At 53.1% G+C, this 18,174-nt stretch overlaps 3 protein-coding genes across 3 annotated transcripts in view; 1 reads left to right on the top strand and 2 right to left on the bottom strand.

Moving 5' to 3' along the window:
• Nucleotides 1-6,072, bottom strand: part of LOC127474912 (zinc finger protein 239-like) — a 93,429-nt gene extending 87,357 nt beyond the window's left edge. The window contains exon 1 of the mRNA XM_051796241.1: nt 5,910-6,072. Within this exon, the coding sequence (XP_051652201.1) occupies nt 5,910-5,955 (46 nt within the window). The 5' untranslated portion in view covers nt 5,956-6,072. The remainder of the gene's footprint in view (nt 1-5,909) is intronic.
• The window catches only part of LOC127474810 (uncharacterized), a 1,039,526-nt gene that overhangs the window by 565,964 nt on the left and 455,388 nt on the right, over nt 1-18,174 (top strand).
• On the bottom strand, nt 4,793-5,858 carry LOC127474923 (zinc finger protein with KRAB and SCAN domains 1-like). Its single transcript, XM_051796251.1, has 2 exons — nt 5,815-5,858; nt 4,793-5,626 (listed from the first exon to the last, which is right to left on the bottom strand). Exons 1-2 carry the CDS (start codon nt 5,834-5,836, stop codon nt 4,956-4,958), a joined length of 693 nt encoding a protein of 230 aa, XP_051652211.1. The 5' UTR covers nt 5,837-5,858; the 3' UTR covers nt 4,793-4,955.

Here is an 18,174-nt window from a genome sequence, read left to right on the forward strand (position 1 = left end):
CGTTTGTGCAGCATTCAATTGGTGCAGTGGCAGGATGGCCATGGATCCATTCCTGCAGAAACACAATGGGGCTCCATCCCAGGCAGGGATAGAATGGGCCCACAAATGTTGGAAGGAGAAGAAGCAGAGAGTTTTGGCCCTGTGGAATCCCATGGAACCAAAGGAACCCTGGGACATGGTGGAACCTCATGGAATAAAGGGGACATTGTGACCCTGCAGCACCTCATGGAACCAAAGGGAGTCTGGGACGTGGCAGGGCCTGATGGAAACAAAGGAACCTCCTGGGAACAAAGGGACCCCGGGACACTGCCAAAACTGAGGGAGACAAGGGAACCCCAGGACACTGTGGGATCTCCTGGAATCCAGGGGCCATTGGAATCCACTGGGGCCTCCTGGAACCAAAGGGAACATGGGACACTGCGGAACCTCATAGAATCAAAAGGACCCTGGGACTTTGTGGAACGTCAGGGAATCAAGAGGCCAGTGTGACATCACAGAACCTTCTGGAACCAAAGGGAACCAATGGGACATTGTGGAATCTCATGGAATCAAGGGTCCATTGTGACACTGGGAAAATGATGGAATCAGTGGGCCATTGTCACACTGCAGGGCCTTATGGAGCCCAAGAACGCTGGGAAAAAGTGCAACCTCATGGAATCAAGGAGCCATTGTCCCACTGTGGAGCCTCAAGGAATAAGGGATCCAATCTTTGTCTCATATTTTGTCAACAAATTACATTTAAGGAATTAGAGAAGTGGGATTGAACCACTTCCGTCCCACAGATTTCAATGATTGGCCAAATTAGAATATTTATATAAAATGAATCATTTATTCGTACAAATGATCAGACAAAAGATCTTAATCAGAATTTTTTTGCTACACTGTGTAAAGGCTAAAACTAGAAGTAGTACAGTATAAGATAGGACAGTGCACTATATTGAAGCAATTTTTGAAACAATTATATTAAAGCTAGCCAAAAGAAATAATTATTAAGTAGAGATCTGATGTAACTCACCCAGACCAACGGTCATGGGGAGATTTCTTTTGCTCAACCTTGAGGAGTGTCCTTGGAGGGCGTCCCCACCCAAGGCAGGAATCTCCACACATCTACCCCAAGAAGGGCTGTGTTAGAAGAACCTGCCTGGATGAAAGGGGAATGGACTTCTCTAATAGGAAGTGATTGACTGCTCCTCACAAATGTGCTGCCATCAAAGAGGCCAAGAGGGTAAAGCCCCTGTGGGGTGGGGGATGATGGCTGAACTAGAGATGTGGGCAGGCCTGGCAGATTGATCCCAGCACACTCCCCAAACCCACCCAGGCAAGCTCTACGTGCTGACAGTGGTGGACACAAGCACTGGATGGCAGGAGACACCCCCTGTGCCTCCCAGCACTGCCCAGAACACCATCCTGGGCCTGGAAAAGCAAGTCCTGTGGAGACACGGCCCTGCAGAAACACTGGAGTTGGACAGCAGGACTCTTTTCCAAAACAACCTTGTGCACACCTGGACCAGAGAGCTGGGCATGGAGTGGATGGATCATATTCCCTGTCAGGCACCAGCCTCTGGGAAAGTGGAATGGTAGAGTGGACTGTTCAAAACCACCTTGAAAGCATTGGGCAGTGAGACCTTCAAACCTTGGGATCTGCATTTAGCAAAAACTACCTAGTTAGTTAATCCTGTGACCTCAAGAGATAAAACTCCAGGCCAATTCAGTGTCTGAGATCAGCTCAAAAGAGCAGGTCCTTTAATCAGGCCCACAGGCCCAGGGGAACACACACGACGCGCCCTCCCAGGCAATGGTTCTACAGTTTTAGAAGATGGTCCATCCAATGCCAGAACTCTCCACCCCCCGGTTCTGCCCCTCAATACGCCCCTTGGGGAATTGGGTTTGGGGTCTTTGGGACCCCTTCTTCCTCATCTTTATGTTCTTCACTGCACGTACAGTCCTTGAAGTGCTTCCAAAATTCTGGGCTTGAAGGTTGCTTTGTCTCTTGTGGGATCTTGTTGTCCAGGTCTAGGGTGTGATGTTGTTCAATAGAGGTATTTTTCTACAATTCTACCTTGAAAAGAAGTCTAAACAGGCTAAAGGAATTTAGAAAGCTTGATATCAAATGGGGTAATAAGGTTAGGTCTGTGTAAACTACTATGCTAAAGGATGGCATAAAATACAGCTGCAGGACTTTTGCATTAGACCTCTGATGGCCCATCAAAGCCCATCCCCCCTCTGCCAATCCTGAAAGGCAGGAAAAACCCTTTTCCCAGGCCCCTCACGGGAACTCTGCGCAGGCCCAGGAGATGTTGGGGGTTCGTGGCATGGCCCGGGACACCATCCATGGATATAATAACTCATAACTTCTTGGAGTGTGGGGGCTTCCCTCCCCCACCCCCCAACGGATCAAGGCCACCACTTCGACTGACAGACATTGGAGCTGCAACTCCCAAGTTCCATCTCTGGATCCCGTGGGCGGTGACTATAGACATCTTTCCACTCTCAGCTTTGCTTTCCTTTACTCTCCCTTACCCTTATCCTGCCTTTCTTTCTCTCCCTTATGCATTTTCCCTAAATGTTACCTTTATGCCATATTGCTGTAGATGAGAGATAGAGATGATAACACCCAAAATGGCAACATAACTGTTTACATTTGAAATGAAATTGTTCTAAATTAAACCCTACATATATATGTTTTCAAACACCGATTATTTAGTTTCATTTCACTCTAATCCATCCCAAGGAATTTATTAATAAGAATCTGGTTACCCCCCCCTTTCTGGGGTGGGTAGTAACAGACCCCTTGTATCAGGATGTTCTGCCTGGAAAAGAATCTCAGCAGAGAATGCAAGCACTGCGAGCTCTCTGTGGGGAGTTACTGCTGGTGCCAAGGGGTTGGTTTAGTGTTGAATTGTGCCAAACCCAGCCTGGTTCCCCAACCTTCCAACACACATGCTGCTTTTGGAAGCAGAGTTTGACAGATCAGCTGCTCACTGGCCTGGGAATATGTGACTGAGATCCATCAGTGGATAAGCATAAAAGCCCAGGGCCAACTTTCCTAGAGCAGATTCTTCCAAAGACTTTCTTGAACTCTGTGTGGAGCTTCTGCTGTGAAGCAGGGAAAGCTGTTGATGGTCACTGCTGAGGGGGTAAAAGAAAGAGATCTACCTTGATTTATTTCTCTCAGACCCCGCCGGGCCCTCCCCGCTTCCTGCCGGGATCGGACACCGCCGGCGGCCCCGGCCCTGCCGGGCTCCATCAGCCTGAGCAATTGCTGCCAAGGAGGGGCCGGGGGCTTCCTCTTGGCCTTCGTCTCCCTGGCGCTGGGGCTCGGCTTCTACCTGCACCAGAAGGTGAGGGGGGTCCCAGGGGGTCGTGTGTCCCCCCAGAGCGTCTGTGCCCCCCCGGGGACCCCCCACCCCGCTGTCACCCCCTTTTCTCTCCCCACAGAGCTCCTGAGCCGGCGGCGGCCGCAGCCCCTCCCCGGGGCCTCGGGCCCAGCCTGGACCCCTCCTGTCCCTGTGAGGATTTTGGGGGGTCGTGTGTCCCCCTCTCCCCTGCTGCCACTCCTGATCCCAGGAAAGCTTCCCAGTTCTCCCCAGTCCCGGTTACTGCGGGGCAGTGGGGAAGGGGCTTGGGGGAATCCCAAAGGGGGGAGCCAAGTTTGGGGGGGAGCAGAACAGGCCCCAGGATGGATCGGGAATGGGGACCCCCCTGTGTCCCCCTGTGTCACTCCATTCTGGGAGAGTCCTGGGGGGCACCTGCAGCCCAACACAGCACACGGTGCACCCCAAAAGGTGCTGAGACCCCCCTAAACCTCTCAGAGGCCCTGGAGAACCCCTGAAACACACTCAAAGCCCACCCAGGACCCCATTCAACCTATTTTCTGGGGAGACTTCTCTGGGCACTGGTGGTGCTGGGAGCCCCCCCGGCTGTGGGCGAGGAGCTCTCAGGTGAGCGGGCGGTGGGAAGGGGGAGGTTGGTGGGAAAAGGGGGGTCAGAGGGGACAAAAGGGGTGGTGGGACCCCAAACTGAGTGGGAGGGGAGTGGGACCCCCCAAAAGTGGAGGAGGGAGGGGCACTGAGGTTTGGGGGATGATGGGACAGAAGAGTTGGGAAAGGGGAGAGTGGGACCCCAAAACTGAGTATGAGGGGCCTGGGGAGTGTAGGGATGATGTGGAAGGGGTGGGAAAGGAGGAAAAAACTAGAGGTTGGGACCCGAAAAGTGATCCTAGGCGGGTTGTGGATTGAGGGGACCATGGAGGAGTGGGAGGAACAGGGAGAAGGGTGGAAAAGGGGTGGTAGTCCAATGATCCCATGAGGGTCTTTGGGCATGGGGGGATTGGCAAAGGCGACTGGCCCCCCTGAGCTCCAAACTTTCTGTGGGGTGCTGGGGGCTGCTGGATCCAATCTCAGCCTTGGGTTTTGACAACAGTTTCAGTTTAGAGGAATTACAGAGGTGTGACTGAACGACTTTTGTTTCCCAAGTTTTAATGATGGAAAATCAGATTTATTGATAGAAATGAATTTTTTAGGGTTACAAATGATCAGACAAAGGATCTTCTTTAGAATTATTTACTGCACAATAGAAACACTAAAACTACCAGGAGTACAGGATAAGATAGGTCTGTGTTCTACACTAAAGCAATAGTTGAAGCAAATCTACTCAAGCTGGCACAAAAGCAATAATTCTTAATTAGAGATGGATGGAACTCCCCCAGACCAACACTCATGAGGAGATCTCTGCTCTCAACCTCCAGGAGAGACCTGGAAGGTCTCTCCGGCCAAGGCAGGAAAGGTTCTGTTGGAAGAAGCTGCCCCTGTGAAATGGGACTGGCCCTTTGTGGTGGAAAGGGATGGACTGACAGTCACTGGACTCCAGGGGTTGCCTCAGCATCAGGGGCTTCATTTGGGGTGGAAGCAGCGGTCAAAACTCTTCCCGCAGTCGGGGCACTGGTAGGCCTTCCCTTACTGGTGGGTCCGTTGGTGTTTGGTCAAGGTAGAGCTCTGGGTGAAGCTCTTCCCACACTCCCCACACTTGTAGGGCCTCTCCCCGGTGTGGATGCGCCGGTGCCTGACGAGGGTGAAGTTCCGGTTGAAGCCCTTCCCGCAGTCGGTGCAGCGGAAGGGCCTCTCATCCGTGTGCGTCCGCTCGTGCAGGAGGAGATTGGAGCTGGTGTGAAACCTCTTCCCACATTCCAAGCACTTGTAGGGCCGTTCTCCAGTGTGGATGCGCCAGTGGATGCGGAGGGTGGAGCTGTCCTTGAAGCTCTTCCCACATTCCCCACATGTGTAGGGACGTTCTCCAGTGTGGATGTGCTCGTGTCTGAGCAGGTGGGAGCTCTTCCCAAAGTACTTCCCACATTCCAAGCACCTGAAGGCCTTCTTTCTGCTGGGAGGCTGCTCAGGGACCACCAGCTCAGAGCTCCCCCTCAAGCTCCGGCCGCCTTCCCAGCACAGGCTGGCTCTTTCCTCCTCAGAGCACCCGGGGCTGGCTTTGGAGCCCCTCCTGCGGGGGGATCTCCGGCCCTTTTCCTCCCCGCTGCCTTCCTGCGCCGGGGAGCCCTTCAAAACGGCCTCTCCCACCAGGGTCTCACGGGGGGATTTGTCCTCCGGGCTCTCCCTCCTCAGCTCGGGGCCTGGGGCAGGAAGCAAGAAGGACAGGCAGGGGATTTGCCTCCGGCCCACAGGGAAGCCCAAGGACATCCCCCCAACTCCGGCCCCGGCAGGACGGCGGCGCCAGCAGGGTTGTCCTGCAGCCGGGGCCATGCTGGGCTGACAGAGCCAGCACAACACCCGCCCAAAGGGACACTGACTTCCTCCTCACCTGCCTGGGGGGCCCAAGGCATCTTCCTCTTCCTCGCAGCCTCCTCCTCCATCCGCCCAAGATTTGGGAAGGACAAATCCTGATGGGGGGAAAACAAGGGCTGAGCGCGTTGGCTTGGGGGTTCCTCCTGCCCAAGTCCATCTCTAGAACTCACTGGGCATCCTGTGTCCATAAAAACCTCCAAAACACCAAGATTTAGCCCAGAAAAACCCAAATCATCAACATTCAGGCAAAAGCCTATAAGAAAGAGTGAGAAGACTCCTGCCCCCCCAAACTGAAAAAAGTTGAGATTCACCTAAAAAATACTCTAAAATATGAAGATGAGCCCAAAAAAATTCTCCTAAGATTTCCCCTTTTCTGGTTTCCCCCCTTTAGGGTTCAGAGAGTCTCCCCTGTCTGGGATGCTGGGGGTTCTACCTAGAGATGCTGGGAGTGTTGGGGGTCCCAAGGCTCCCTTCTCCTCTGATTCTAGCCTTCGGGATGCCGCATTCCCAGAAATTCCCCCTCTCCAGGTTCTCCACTTTGTTGTCCTAGGGGATCCCAGGGGTCCCCACTGTCCAGGCTTCCCCTTCTCCGTGCCCCCCCTCACCAGGCTTTCAGGGGCCCTCTGAGAGGGCACTGGGAGGGACTGGGGGGGAACTGGGGCACACTGGGGGGCACTGGGGAGTTACTGGGGGATACCAGGACACATGGGGGGACACTGGCAGGTTACTGGGCCATACTGGGGGTTACTGGGTGCTCACTGCAGGATCACTGGGCCATACTGGGGGGCAGTGGAAGGTCACTGGGATACACTGGGTGGTCACTGAGGGGGTTACTGGGCCATACTGAGGGTAACTGGGAGGTCACTGGGATATACTGGGGGCACTGGGATCCCCTTACCCGGATGTGGTACATCTCCCCCTCTGGATTTTGGGGGGCATCCCTAGGACCCCTCCCCTGGGGGCTGGGGGACCCCTTGAACTCCATTGCTGGGCTTTATGGGACCCTGTAAAATCCTTTCAAAACCTCTGAAATCCCCCTTCGACCCATCAAAACCTTCTCCAGGTCCCTTCAAATCCCCTCAGAGATCTCATCCCTCCCCAGCACCCCCCAAACCCTCTCAGTGACCCGCAAAACCCACCTGGGACCCCTCAAGCCCATTCAGGGACCCCCAATCCCCCCCACGGGCCCTCCAAACCGTCTGGGACACCTTAAACCCCCCAGAGACCCCAAAACTGCCTCAAGGTCCCCGCAAAGCCTCCCAGGAACCCCAAACCTCCCCAGAAAGCCCCAAAGCCCACCTGGGACACCCCAAATCTTCTCAGAAAATAAAACCCCCATCAGAGCCCCCCAGCACTCTTCAGGGACCTTCAACCTCCCCCCTGAGTCCCTTCAGGGACCCCTCAAAACGTCCCCGGGAACCCCCGAACCCCCCCGCTAAACCCTCCCGAGCCCTCCAGCTTTTCCACCCACACCCGCCCTCCTCGCAGCCCCCGAGGGGATCCCCAGACCCCGCTCTCGCCGCCCCCCCGCCAACTCACCCAGCGAAGTGCAGCGGCCGCAGGCGAGTCCTCCTCACTCCCGACCACGAGGCCAAAATGGCGCTCGCTCCGCGCGCCCTCCGCCTTTACAGACCCGCCCCGCAGCCAATCAGCGCGCGGCCACGGCCCCTGCCCGCCCCCCGCCTGCGCGGGGCATTGTGGGAGTTGTAGTCCCTGCGGCGGGGGAGGATCGGACTTGTTGGGTTTTAGTTTTTCTGTCTTTTTTATTTTCTCTTTTTCCTTTCTTTCTTTTCTTTCTTTTTTCTTTTTTTCCTCTTTTTATTCTCTTTTTTCTCTCTCTTTTTTCTTTTTTTCTCTTTTTTATTTGTTCTTTCTTTTTTTTCTCATTTTTTTCCTGTTTTTTTTCCCTTTTTTTCTCTTTTTTTTTTCTCCTTTTTCTCTCTTTTCTCCCTTTTTTTAAATTTTCTTTTTTCTTATTTTTCCCTTTTCCTTTTTTTTACATCGTTTTCTATCAGGACGATTTAAACACAGATCAAAACAATCTCCAGGTACATATCCTGCCACAACAGATAATCTGCCATTGTTCCAGGTTCCTGAGAATTTCCCAGATCACAAACACTGAGACACCAAGGGTGGAAACCAAGCAACTTTATCCTGTCCCTCGCCACAGCCTTCAGTCCACACCCAGCCCTGGATTTCTGCAAAGCCGCTGGGCAGGAGCAGGAGATGGAGCTGGTGCTCAGCGGGAGGGGCAGCAACAACAAACCCGTGTCTTTGGCACAGGGGAAGGAATTTAGTGCTTGAGGGGTTACATTCCACAGGCTCCCCTGGGGATCAGCTCATGCTTGGACAGTGAGAACAGCAAGAACATTCCTAATAAAAATGCCCGAGGGAAGGGAGCGGAGGGGGAGCAGGGGCAGGAAAAGGAAGCAGAGCGATGGAAGATGGGCTGGGGCGGTCGGGGCTGGGGAAAGGCAGGCTGGACAATGCCTTGTTTGGTCCAGCAGCTGGACCAGCTCCAGGGCAGATGTCAGGGCAGCCTCTGCCACAGGGACATGGACAAACAGAGGCTACAAAAGCTCTCAGAGGGGTTGGGGGCTCTGGGCGGGGCTGCGCTCTCGCCTCAAGCCAGGATATCCCAGGGCAGTGGAACAGCAATTCCTGTCAGCTCCCAGCAAAGATTATTGGGGTTTGTACTGGGGAAATATTGACGCTCCAGCTTCTTCTTCTCTTTTTAGAACTTTGAGCTTGCAGTCGGGTAGAAGGGCTGGTGAGGGAGTGGGAAGAGACCCACTGAGGGGCACATCTCATCCCTCAGTTAGATGGAACTAAACCCCTGATCTTGCTTAGGAAGAGCTGCTGATGCTCAGTTGTCTTCTTTCCCTTCTGCTTTAGTGGGATATTACATTTCCCTGCAGTATTGGTGATAGAAGGGTATGTCAGCTGGAATGGTTTGGTTCTTACAGAAAGCATCAACGGATTTTAAGGAAGGTTTTTTTACATAGGTGAGACCTCCAAAAAAACCAAAAACCCCAAAGGTAATATAAGTGCAGAATAAAGTGAACTTTGGAGTTTTCTTTTTAATTCTTGGGTAGAAAAGCCATCCCAGTTAGGGACAGCAATTTATTGCATTGCTGAAATAAAACCAACCAACAAACAAACAAAGACATCTGACTTTGTTCTCTTTCGGATTTGTTTTTGATCATAAGAATCCTTCTAGTGAAAAGGGCTAATTTACTCTTTCTAGAGGAATGTTTTAAGTGTGATTATCACAATATCACAGCTGCTGAAAAGGTCTAAAATAGGACACTGACCTTGAACCTGTTCCTGCGTTTAGGATGTGGTGCTTAACATTCAAGAAACAATAGAACTGCAGCTCATTTATTAAGGTATCATCTCAAAATCTACACTTTTGCTCTGTAAAGACATGCCACAAGGATTGTAGAAAGCTTGCAGTATCCCAGGAAGTACATGTGGTATTTTATCAGTGTAAATATGGATAGGATTTTCAAGATTTCTGCTGGGATAACTCCATAACTAAAGTAAGTTTTCCCTTTGCTACTACACTAGTTTATGATTTAATTTTTACTGACATTCCACCAGTCACATTATTAGCTTCACCAAAGGAAAGGGAAATAATCCTGTATTATTAAAGAGAGCAACTGAATTCCCTCAGTCACCTTATCCTTGGCTGTCTGAGACAGTGATGCACTTCAGCTTCCCTAAAGAAACTTCCACTAAAAAAGAGCTTGGGGTGATAGTGAGAGATCCAGATTGAAGGGTGTGCCTGAATTATCTTTAGGGAGGAGACCTTTGTTGGTGGGTGACAGGCAATGTACCTGTGGCTCCCTTTTTCTTTCTGGGTTTTTTTTTTTCCCTTTCTTTTTGTCAGAGGCTTTGGAAAAGGTGTTTTGTCAAGAGAATAATATTCATTTATAGCCATGTGAATGGTTTCTATCCTATACCAGTGAAGGCAGTCACCTAAATACCCATACCCATGCCTTTGAAAATAAAACAAGGAGAAAATATGGAGTATTTGTTTGAGACCAGACAAACTGAATGTAGTTCAGTAACATGGTAAGGCAATTGCTGTTATTTCACAGAGACATTTCTTTCTATGCTGGAACTGAGGGTAGCACCAAAAGCTAAAAGCCTTGCTTTGTGTATTTGTGAACACACTGTGGGTAAGTTCAAAGGAGCATTCAGAGATTGTGTTGTGTGAGCCTTTTTCCCTAAGATCAAAACAAGGAGTAATTATTGCTAAATGCAGCAGATGGCTTTTTCTCTTTATTCCCAATCACTGATTAAAGAAACATAACTCAGATGTGATCTCACTCTGTGCTCCAGCGAGATTAACATTAGAACAATATTGTCACTGTCTACTGGTCTCTTGTGCTCCTCACTGGAAGGCACTTGGTGCACCCCTGGATATCCTGCTAATGAGGTAAAAAACTAACCCTTCTAAAGTTCCAGATTTTCCTCACCTGTTTGGACACAGTTGGACAAACTGGACCAAGTTAGTACTTGAAAGCCATCAGCTGGATTTAGCATTAATTATTCTTTGTTTTGATCGTAGAGGAAAAAAGCTCACACAAGACAATCTCTGTGGGCCCAACAGAGAAAACATCCCCAGGGTCCTGTTAGAGCATAAACCTGCAAACAGGGATGACAGGTCAGAGAATCACAGAATCATCAAGGTTGGAAGAGACCTTCCAGACCTTCTAGTCCAACTGTCAACCCAGCACCACCAGAATCACCCCTAAACCCCATCCCAAAGCGCTACATCCAGATGCCACCTGAATGCTTCCAGAGACTCCACCACCTCCCTGGGCTACTTGTTCCAATGCCTGAACACTCTCTCAGTGGAAAAAGGGTTTTTGAATATCTAATATGAACCTTGGCTGATGCAATTTAAGGCCATTTCCTCTCTTCCTGTCACTAAAGGCTTTCCAAAAGACACCGACCCCCACCCCTCTAAAACCTCCTTTCAGGTCATTGCAGAGAGCAATGAGGTCCCCCCTGAGCCTCCCCTTCTCCAGACTCAACCAGCCCAGTTCCCTCAGCCGTCCCTCAGCAGACATGTTTTCCAGAGCCTTCCCCAGCTCCGTTCCCTTCTCTGGACACGCTCCAGCCCCTCAAGGGCCTTTTGGCACTGACGGGCCAGAACTGGACACAGCACTCCAGGTGGGGCCTCCCCAGTGCCCAGCACAGAGGGGCAATCAGTTCTCTGCTCCTGCTGGCCACACTCTTCTCCACAAAGGCCACAATGCCCTTGGCCTTCTTGCCCCCCTGGGCACACTCTGCCTCATATCCAGCCCCTGTCAAGCAGCACCCCCAAGTCCCTTCCTGCTCAGCAGCTCTCCAGCCCCTCTGCCCCCAGCCTGGAGCATTCCAGGGGGTTGTTGGGAGCCAAGGGCAGGCCCTGACACTTGGCCTTATTGATCCAGCCTGTCCAGGTCCCTCTGCAGAGCCTTCCTGCCCTCCAGCACATCCACACTCACACCCAGATCAGTCAGTCTCCCAAACAGGACAAAGTCTGACCACCAGCAGTCCAGGCTGTCAGTTCTGCTGCCCCCTCCTTCTTCCACCCAGAATGGAAAACTCCATCATTTTGGGGTCTCTGTGCCCGTCGGCTTCGACCACCACATCCCCCACCAGTCACAGAATCATGGAATGGTTTGGGTTGGAAGGGACCTTAAAGAGCATCTCAGTCCAACCCCCTGCCATGGGCAGGGACACCTTCCACTAGACTCAGAGCTCAGAGCCCCATCCAACCTGGCCGTGAACACTTCCAGGGGTGGGGCAGCCAGAACTTCTTTGAGCAACCTGTGCCAGGATCTCACTACCATCACAGTCCAGAAATTCTTCCTAATATCCCATCTAACCCTTTCCTAATCTCATGGAACCAAGGGGCCACTGTGATATGTGGGGCCTCCTAGAACCAAAGGAGTCCTGAGACATTTTGCAAACCCATGGAATCAAGGGACCTCCCTTACCAGCCCTGGCTTCCTGTTGGGGCTGTCTGCTCTTTCCCACACTCTGCATAGTGCAATTCTTTCCTGGGGGCTACTTCCAAAGCTTCACCTCTCTTTAGGCCTTGGAATTCCTGTTTGCCACCAGTGCTGATGTGTTGTGGCGCCTTATGGAATTTTCCTGCTTTGACAGTGTTTTGAGACAGTTCATTGTGCCCTTCAAGTCCTTCCATGTGCACACACACACACCACTCTCACCAGTGTCTGGCCCTCCAAAGAACACAAGCCCTGATGATTTGTAGCTCCCACTCCAGTGGTTGGCACTTGGAGCTCCCTCTGTACCCAGAGCTCAGAGCTCCCTTGTGCCAGAAAGTTTAAAGAGATTGTGCCTCATTCTGCCAAGACAACCCTTGGAAAAAAGTGTCCCTCTGTGTTTCCTGGGATAAGAGCACTCTATTGTCATCTTCCAAAACCTTGGAGAGGTCCCAGAGATCTCCCAGGAAGGAATTTGGGGCCTCAAGCACATGACCCGTATATAGAGGCTGAGGACTCAGGGGTCAGGGGTGTGAAGATTGAGGACAGTAGAGGAGTAGCCTGAGAGGTCTGGAAGGGGGGTGTCAGAGCTGGTGGAGCTTTTCTTCCTGTCAGAAAACAGCCTAAGAAAGAACTAGTGCCACCAAGGGCAGCTGGGGGGGGGCCTAGACTGGTGACAAGAAGTCAGAAATTTCCCTCCAAGGTCAGTGTTGTGGTGCAATATGTCACAAAGGAGTCTGGATGAGCCCAAGGCTTTGTGTGTGCAGGAAGAGCCAGGGAGGACGCAGAGATGTCAGTGCAGGAAGGTGCCAGCCAGGTGGGGCAGCCGGGGGGATGACGACAGCCTGCAGGGAAAGGGGCAGGGCATGGACACCGTAGGACAGCCTGGGCTGGAGAGGAGACAGGCATGGGGAGAAGCTGAAAGGCCCTGACAGAGCCACCTTCTGCAGGCCTTTGGCCATGGCTGCTGTCTGTGCCCCTGATGCCAGGAGGAGACAAGTGGCCCTTGCAGCCCTGGGGCCTCATGGCCTCCTTGTCCCTGCTCAGCAGCCTGGCAGGTGCCACCCCATGGGCCTGCCCTTGGCATTGCACATCCCACATCCCAGTGCCCCAGGAAGAGCCCTGAGGAATGAGGCACGGACAGGATCTGCCTTCCCAGGGGCTGAGGGTCAGGGTATGGCCCTTTGGATTAAGAAAACAAGTCAAGGTTTCTTCAGCATCAGAGCCACCTTTCCCTTGCTTGTCCATCCTTGTCATCACTGTCTGCAGGTTTCTGTTCCAACTGGAATCTGGGGACACTTTCACAGTCATGTCCTTCAGTGGGACCCATTAACATTACAAGAAACTTCAGTATTTCAAACTCATTTTGACTTCTTGAGAAGTTGTTTGAGCTTCCTCTCAGGCACTGAGTCTCATGTAAACAACCTCAATGTCCCCCGAGGGTCATGAAGTGCCTGGGGCTGTTGCTGTGCTGCTGAGCTGGGCCGGGCTCCTGGCACACAGGGAGCTCCTGGCAAGCAAGAAGAGCTTCAAAGAGACAGCTCTGCTGGTGAGCAGCTCCTCTGCACAGCCCAGCAGGGCTGAGGGCACTGCCTGCAGCACCCAGGGCACAGGAGAGAAGGCAGAGAGATGAGAGGCAGCCTGGGCTGGGAGGTGACTGAGCTCTCACTACAGGAGAAACCTTGCCAGGATTTCAAAGAAGAATTCTCTGGCTGTAGGAAAGTTCAACTTGCCTTCCTGGAGGCATCTCCTAAAGCTGCCACATCCCACAGCTTCCAGGATCTTTCAGCAGGACTCTCCCAGTTGCTGCAGTGCAGGGGAAGTGGCCATATGGCAGAGCAGGGCAGGAGCTGCAGGCAGCAAGGGCAGAGAGGAGAAGGGAGCAGGAGGTTCAAGGGATCCTGGGCTGGGAGGACAGGGCAGAGCTGCTCAGGGCAGGAACCTTGCCAGCCCTTTGCCAGGGTCAGGCTGTGGCTGCAGAGCAGTGCAGGTGAGTTCCTGCAAGTGCCTCTCCCAGCTGCCAAATGGCAGCAGTGGCAGGAGCTGTCAGGATGGCTCTGCTGGATTTGCTGGGGTGCAGCAGGAGAAGCTGCTGCAGAGCAGGACTTGCTGCTGCCCCATCAGAGGCCCAGGGCCAGAAGGTTCCCTGTGCCAGGGCTGGCTGTGGGGTGGGAAGGTGGGGGTGCAGCCAGGGGTGCCCAGGGCTGTGGTGCAGAGCAGGGTCCTGCCCCCAGGGCTCTGTGTGCTGGGGCAGGGACTCTGCTGCCTGCCAGGGTCAGCTCTCAGCCCGGCCAAGGAGCTGCCACGGGGCTGTGGGAGAAGGGGTGGGTGGAAGGAGTGACCCCTCAGGGCAGGGCAGGGCAGGGCAGGGCAGGGCAGGGCAGGGCCCTTCAGCTGCAGGCTCAGGGTTCCTCACAGCTTCAGCTCCACCTCCTCCATTTCCAGGGGCCCTTCTCAGGAAGCACATCCCCCCAGAACACCTCCCCCTTCCCAGCCACCGCAGGCTGTCTGGGATCTACTCTGCAGCCCCTGCCCAGGCAGAGCTGCCCCTGGGCACTGGGCTGGGGATGGCTCTGGCAGCACTGGCAGGGAGCTGAGCTGGGCACAGGCAGGGGCTGCTGGCAGGAACAGCTCCTCACCCAGAGACAGGCAGGCAGGGAGAGGCAGCTGCTGCCACAAGGGCTGGGCAGGGGGATGTGGGCCCCTCCCTGCTGTCCCTGTGGCACAGACCCCTTCCCTGAGCAGCTCCTGCCTGGGCTCCTTTCCCAGCCTAAGCAGAGCCTGTGCCCTCAGGCCCACGGGGGCTGGGCTGTGCATTGCCCTGCAGCAGCCAGAGCCCAGGCCAGGACAGGGCCCTGATTTCCAGCTGTCTCTCTGTGTCCCTCCTCCCTTGGCAGCAGCACTGTGGCATTTCCCTGCCATCCCCTGCTGCCTGGGCTCTCCTTGTTCTCACCACTGGGTTTTCTGAGCCAGTGTGGGGTTTGGGGTGGGTAGATTCCTGTGCAGACACAACCCCTTTGGGTGCTGCTGTGGGGATGTGTCTGTGGGAGCCAAGTGCCCAAGTGCCCTCCAGGCACCTTCAGGGTCTTCAGCTGTTTGCCTGGGTGTCCTGCAGGGCTGCAGGTGCCCTCCAGAAGGGCACAGCTCTGCCATAGGATCTCTGTGCTGCACAGGATCCCCATGGAGAAAACTCCTCAGTGCTAAATCCATGGAAATGCCCTGGGCAACTGTACCTGGGAGCTGCCCCCTTCAGCCAGCAAACCCCAGAGCTCAGGGAGAAGGATGCAGAGAGATCTTCCTGAAAAGAGGCCCTGAATGTTGAATTGCTATGAGACATGCAAGATGTTTTGCTGATTGAGTCTGGCCTAATTCAGTTCTGCCTTTTTTACCTCAACAGAAAACCATACCCTGAGGAAGGAGCAAATGTCCAACAGCAGCTCCCTCACCCAGTTCCTCCTCCTGGCATTGGCAGACAGGCGGGAGCTGCAGCTCCTGCACTTCTGGCTCTTCCTGGCCATCTCCCTGGCTGCCCTCCTGGCCAACGGCCTCATCCTCAGCGCCGTAGCCTGTGACCACCACCTGCACACCCCCATGGGCTTCTTCCTGCTCAACCTCTCCCTCACAGACCTGGGCTGCATCTGCACCACTGTCCCCAAAGCCATGCACAATTCCCTCCAGAACAACACAACCATCTCCTACATGGGATGTGCTGCACAGCTCTTTTTCTTTTTCTTCTTCATCTCAGCAGAGTTTTCCCTCCTCACCATCATGTGCTACAACCGCTACGTTGCCATCTGCAAACCCCTGCACTACGGGACCCTCCTGGGCAGCAGAGCTTGTGCCCACATGGCAGCAGCTGCCTGGGCCACTGGCTTTCTCAGTGCTCTGCTGCACACAGCCAGTACATTTTCCCTGCCCCTGTGCCAGGGCAATGCCCTGGGCCAGTTCTTCTGTGAAATCCCACACATTCTCAAGCTCTCCTGCTCACGCTCCAACCTCAGGGAAGTTTGGCTTCTTCTGGTTAGTTGCTGTGTAGCATTTGGTTGTTTTGTTTTCATTATTTTCTCTTATGTGCAGATCTTCAGGGCTGTGCTGAGGATCCCCTCTCAGCAGGGACGGCACAAAGCCTTTTCCACGTGCCTCCCTCACCTGGCCGTGGTCTCCCTGTTCCTCAACACTGCAGCATTTGCCTACCTGAAGCCCCCCTCCATCTCCTCCCCATCCCTGGATCTGACCCTGTCAGTTCTGTACTCGGTGGTGCCTCCAGCACTGAACCCCTTTATCTACAGCCTGAGGAACCAGGAGCTCAAGGATGCCCTGAGAAAAATGCTGACTGGATGCTTTTCAGGAGCAATAAAGTGCCTGTTTTCTGGTGTGTAGCATTCAGAATGGGATTCCTTAATGGCCCAGCCTTCCTGCTCAGGTTTTTCTTGCAGGTCATTGCATTCTTCTTGTAATAATTTTCTGTGCAATGAAATATTATTATGCATCTGCCTTCTAATTTAGTGTCCATCTTTTGACTTTGCCACTGAGACTGTAAAAAATGATGAATTGTGCTCTCTGAGTATTTAAACAAAATAAAGGACCCTGCAGTTCCTTCTTTGTCCAAGACCCTTCTTCTTAGATGTTCCTAAAGGAGAGCACACTGCAGGACAGGGTGTATTTGCAAACAGGAAGGGGACAATAATCCCAGCCCAGCAGCACTGCCAGGGAGCAGCAGGGCTTGGTCTTTGCAGAGCTGCTCTCTTGCCACTTCCACACTGTCCTCCTGAGCCCCTTTCTCGCTGTAAGGCCTGAGTGCTCTCTGAGCACAGTCCTGGGGGGTGGAAGCCCTTGGAGCACAGGCAGGGACAGGCCCTGGGAACTTGTGAAGCAGAGCTGGGCTCCCTTACAGCATCTCCAGGATGCTGTGGCATCTTCTGAGGCCACTGCATGTACTGGGTCACTTCTTCTGTGGCCTTGCTCCAGAGCTGGAACTCTCCTGCAGTGTCACCATGACACTCCTGCTCTCTGCTTTCCAGGTTCCATTTTCAGATCCAGTCTTCCCCTCCTGTTCCCAGGGACATCCTGGGAGTGCTTCAGAGCTGCCATCCTGGGGCAGCTCCTGCCCAGCGTGGGCAGGCACAAGGTCTCTCCAGCTGCTCGTCTCACCTCCCCAGTGCCACTGTTTTCTGCAGCCTCCTCCTCCTTGCCCAGCACAGCCCTCCTGGCACAGTTGGACACAGCCCTTGTTCTACCCCCTCCTCAGGCACCTGCCCAACCCCGTCAGCTCCAGCCTGAGGGCCAGAAACCTTCAGGGCAGGGAGGTACTGGGGCAAAATGTTGAAGAAACCTTTCAGCTGCACTCAAATCCAATTGGAGGGGTTGGCCTCAGGGAAGAAATCCCTTCTAATTCTCCAGAACCACCAGGACAGCCTGTGTTATGTCCTGAGCACTCCTCTGGAAGTGTGGGATATGGAAAAGGTTTTGGTGTCAGGGATATTGAGAAGGCTGGGCAGTGTCACTGGGAGACCTCTCCCAAACACTTGGAAAGGCCAGAGCCATCCCAGAGCTTCCTGGCACCTTGGCAAAGGCAGACATGGAAGTAGTCTGCAAACAGGGCAGCAAGGAGGGTTGGCAGAGTTCCACACTGCTCAGGCTCAGCAGGGAAGGGGATAGGGCAAGTCCTCCTGCAGCCATTCCCAGGCACTGGAAAGATAAGGCAGGGATTGCAGAACCCCTGTGGGAGGAATAGAAGAGGATGTTGTGTGCCCAGACTTCATCAAGGCCCTTGACATGGTCTCTTATGCTCTCCTTATGGCCAGACTGGTGAGAGCTGGACTGAAGAAGTGGAAGATGTGGTGGGGGGGAAGTTGCTGAATGAAGAGGGTCAAATAAAATCCATGGTACAAATTCCTCTTGGCAGCAACTTCCTGGTGAAATCCCTCAGTGACCAGCCCTTGAACACCACAGTAGAACATCTTTAGTATCTCTCTGTACAATGGGACAAAAAGTATTTCAAGTTCTTTGTGGATGATGCCAAATTTCAGGGAGCTCTTGAGCAAACCCTGGTTTAAAGACACATATTGGGGCGGGAACTCCAATGAAATGAATTCATTCCTCTTTTATTCCACACCACTATAGGGAGACAAAATACAAGGAGGTATAAGTGAAAACAATAAGAGTTTACTGACAGGAAATATAACAGCAAAACCAGCAATACCAACAGAACTATTCAAAGCAACAGCAGAGAGAGAAATTGCCTCCTCTCTCTCCCCATGCCCCAACGCCCTTATGTTGGGAGATGAAACAGGGATCAACACGTGCCTCCCTTCTCCCTTTTCCCCTTGAATGAACAAAGAACAAAAAACCAAACCACAGGAAAGAGGGGG

The sequence above is a fragment of the Manacus candei genome, unplaced genomic scaffold (genome assembly GCF_025592945.1).
Source record: "Manacus candei isolate 608988 ecotype Guabito, Panama unplaced genomic scaffold, ASM2559294v1 h1tg000045l, whole genome shotgun sequence".
In the NCBI taxonomy this organism is placed as follows: Eukaryota; Metazoa; Chordata; class Aves; order Passeriformes; family Pipridae; genus Manacus; species Manacus candei.

What these genes read in the sequence shown, in the direction of transcription:
- LOC127474923 (XM_051796251.1), bottom strand. Translation starts at nt 5,836, where the DNA reads ATGCCTTGGGCCCCCCAGGCAG. An exon ending in GCCTTGGGCCCCCCAGGCAG is followed by an intron (nt 5,627 to 5,814) that starts GTGAGGAGGAAG and finishes TTCCTGCCCCAG; the next exon opens with GCCCCGAGCTGAGGAGGGAG.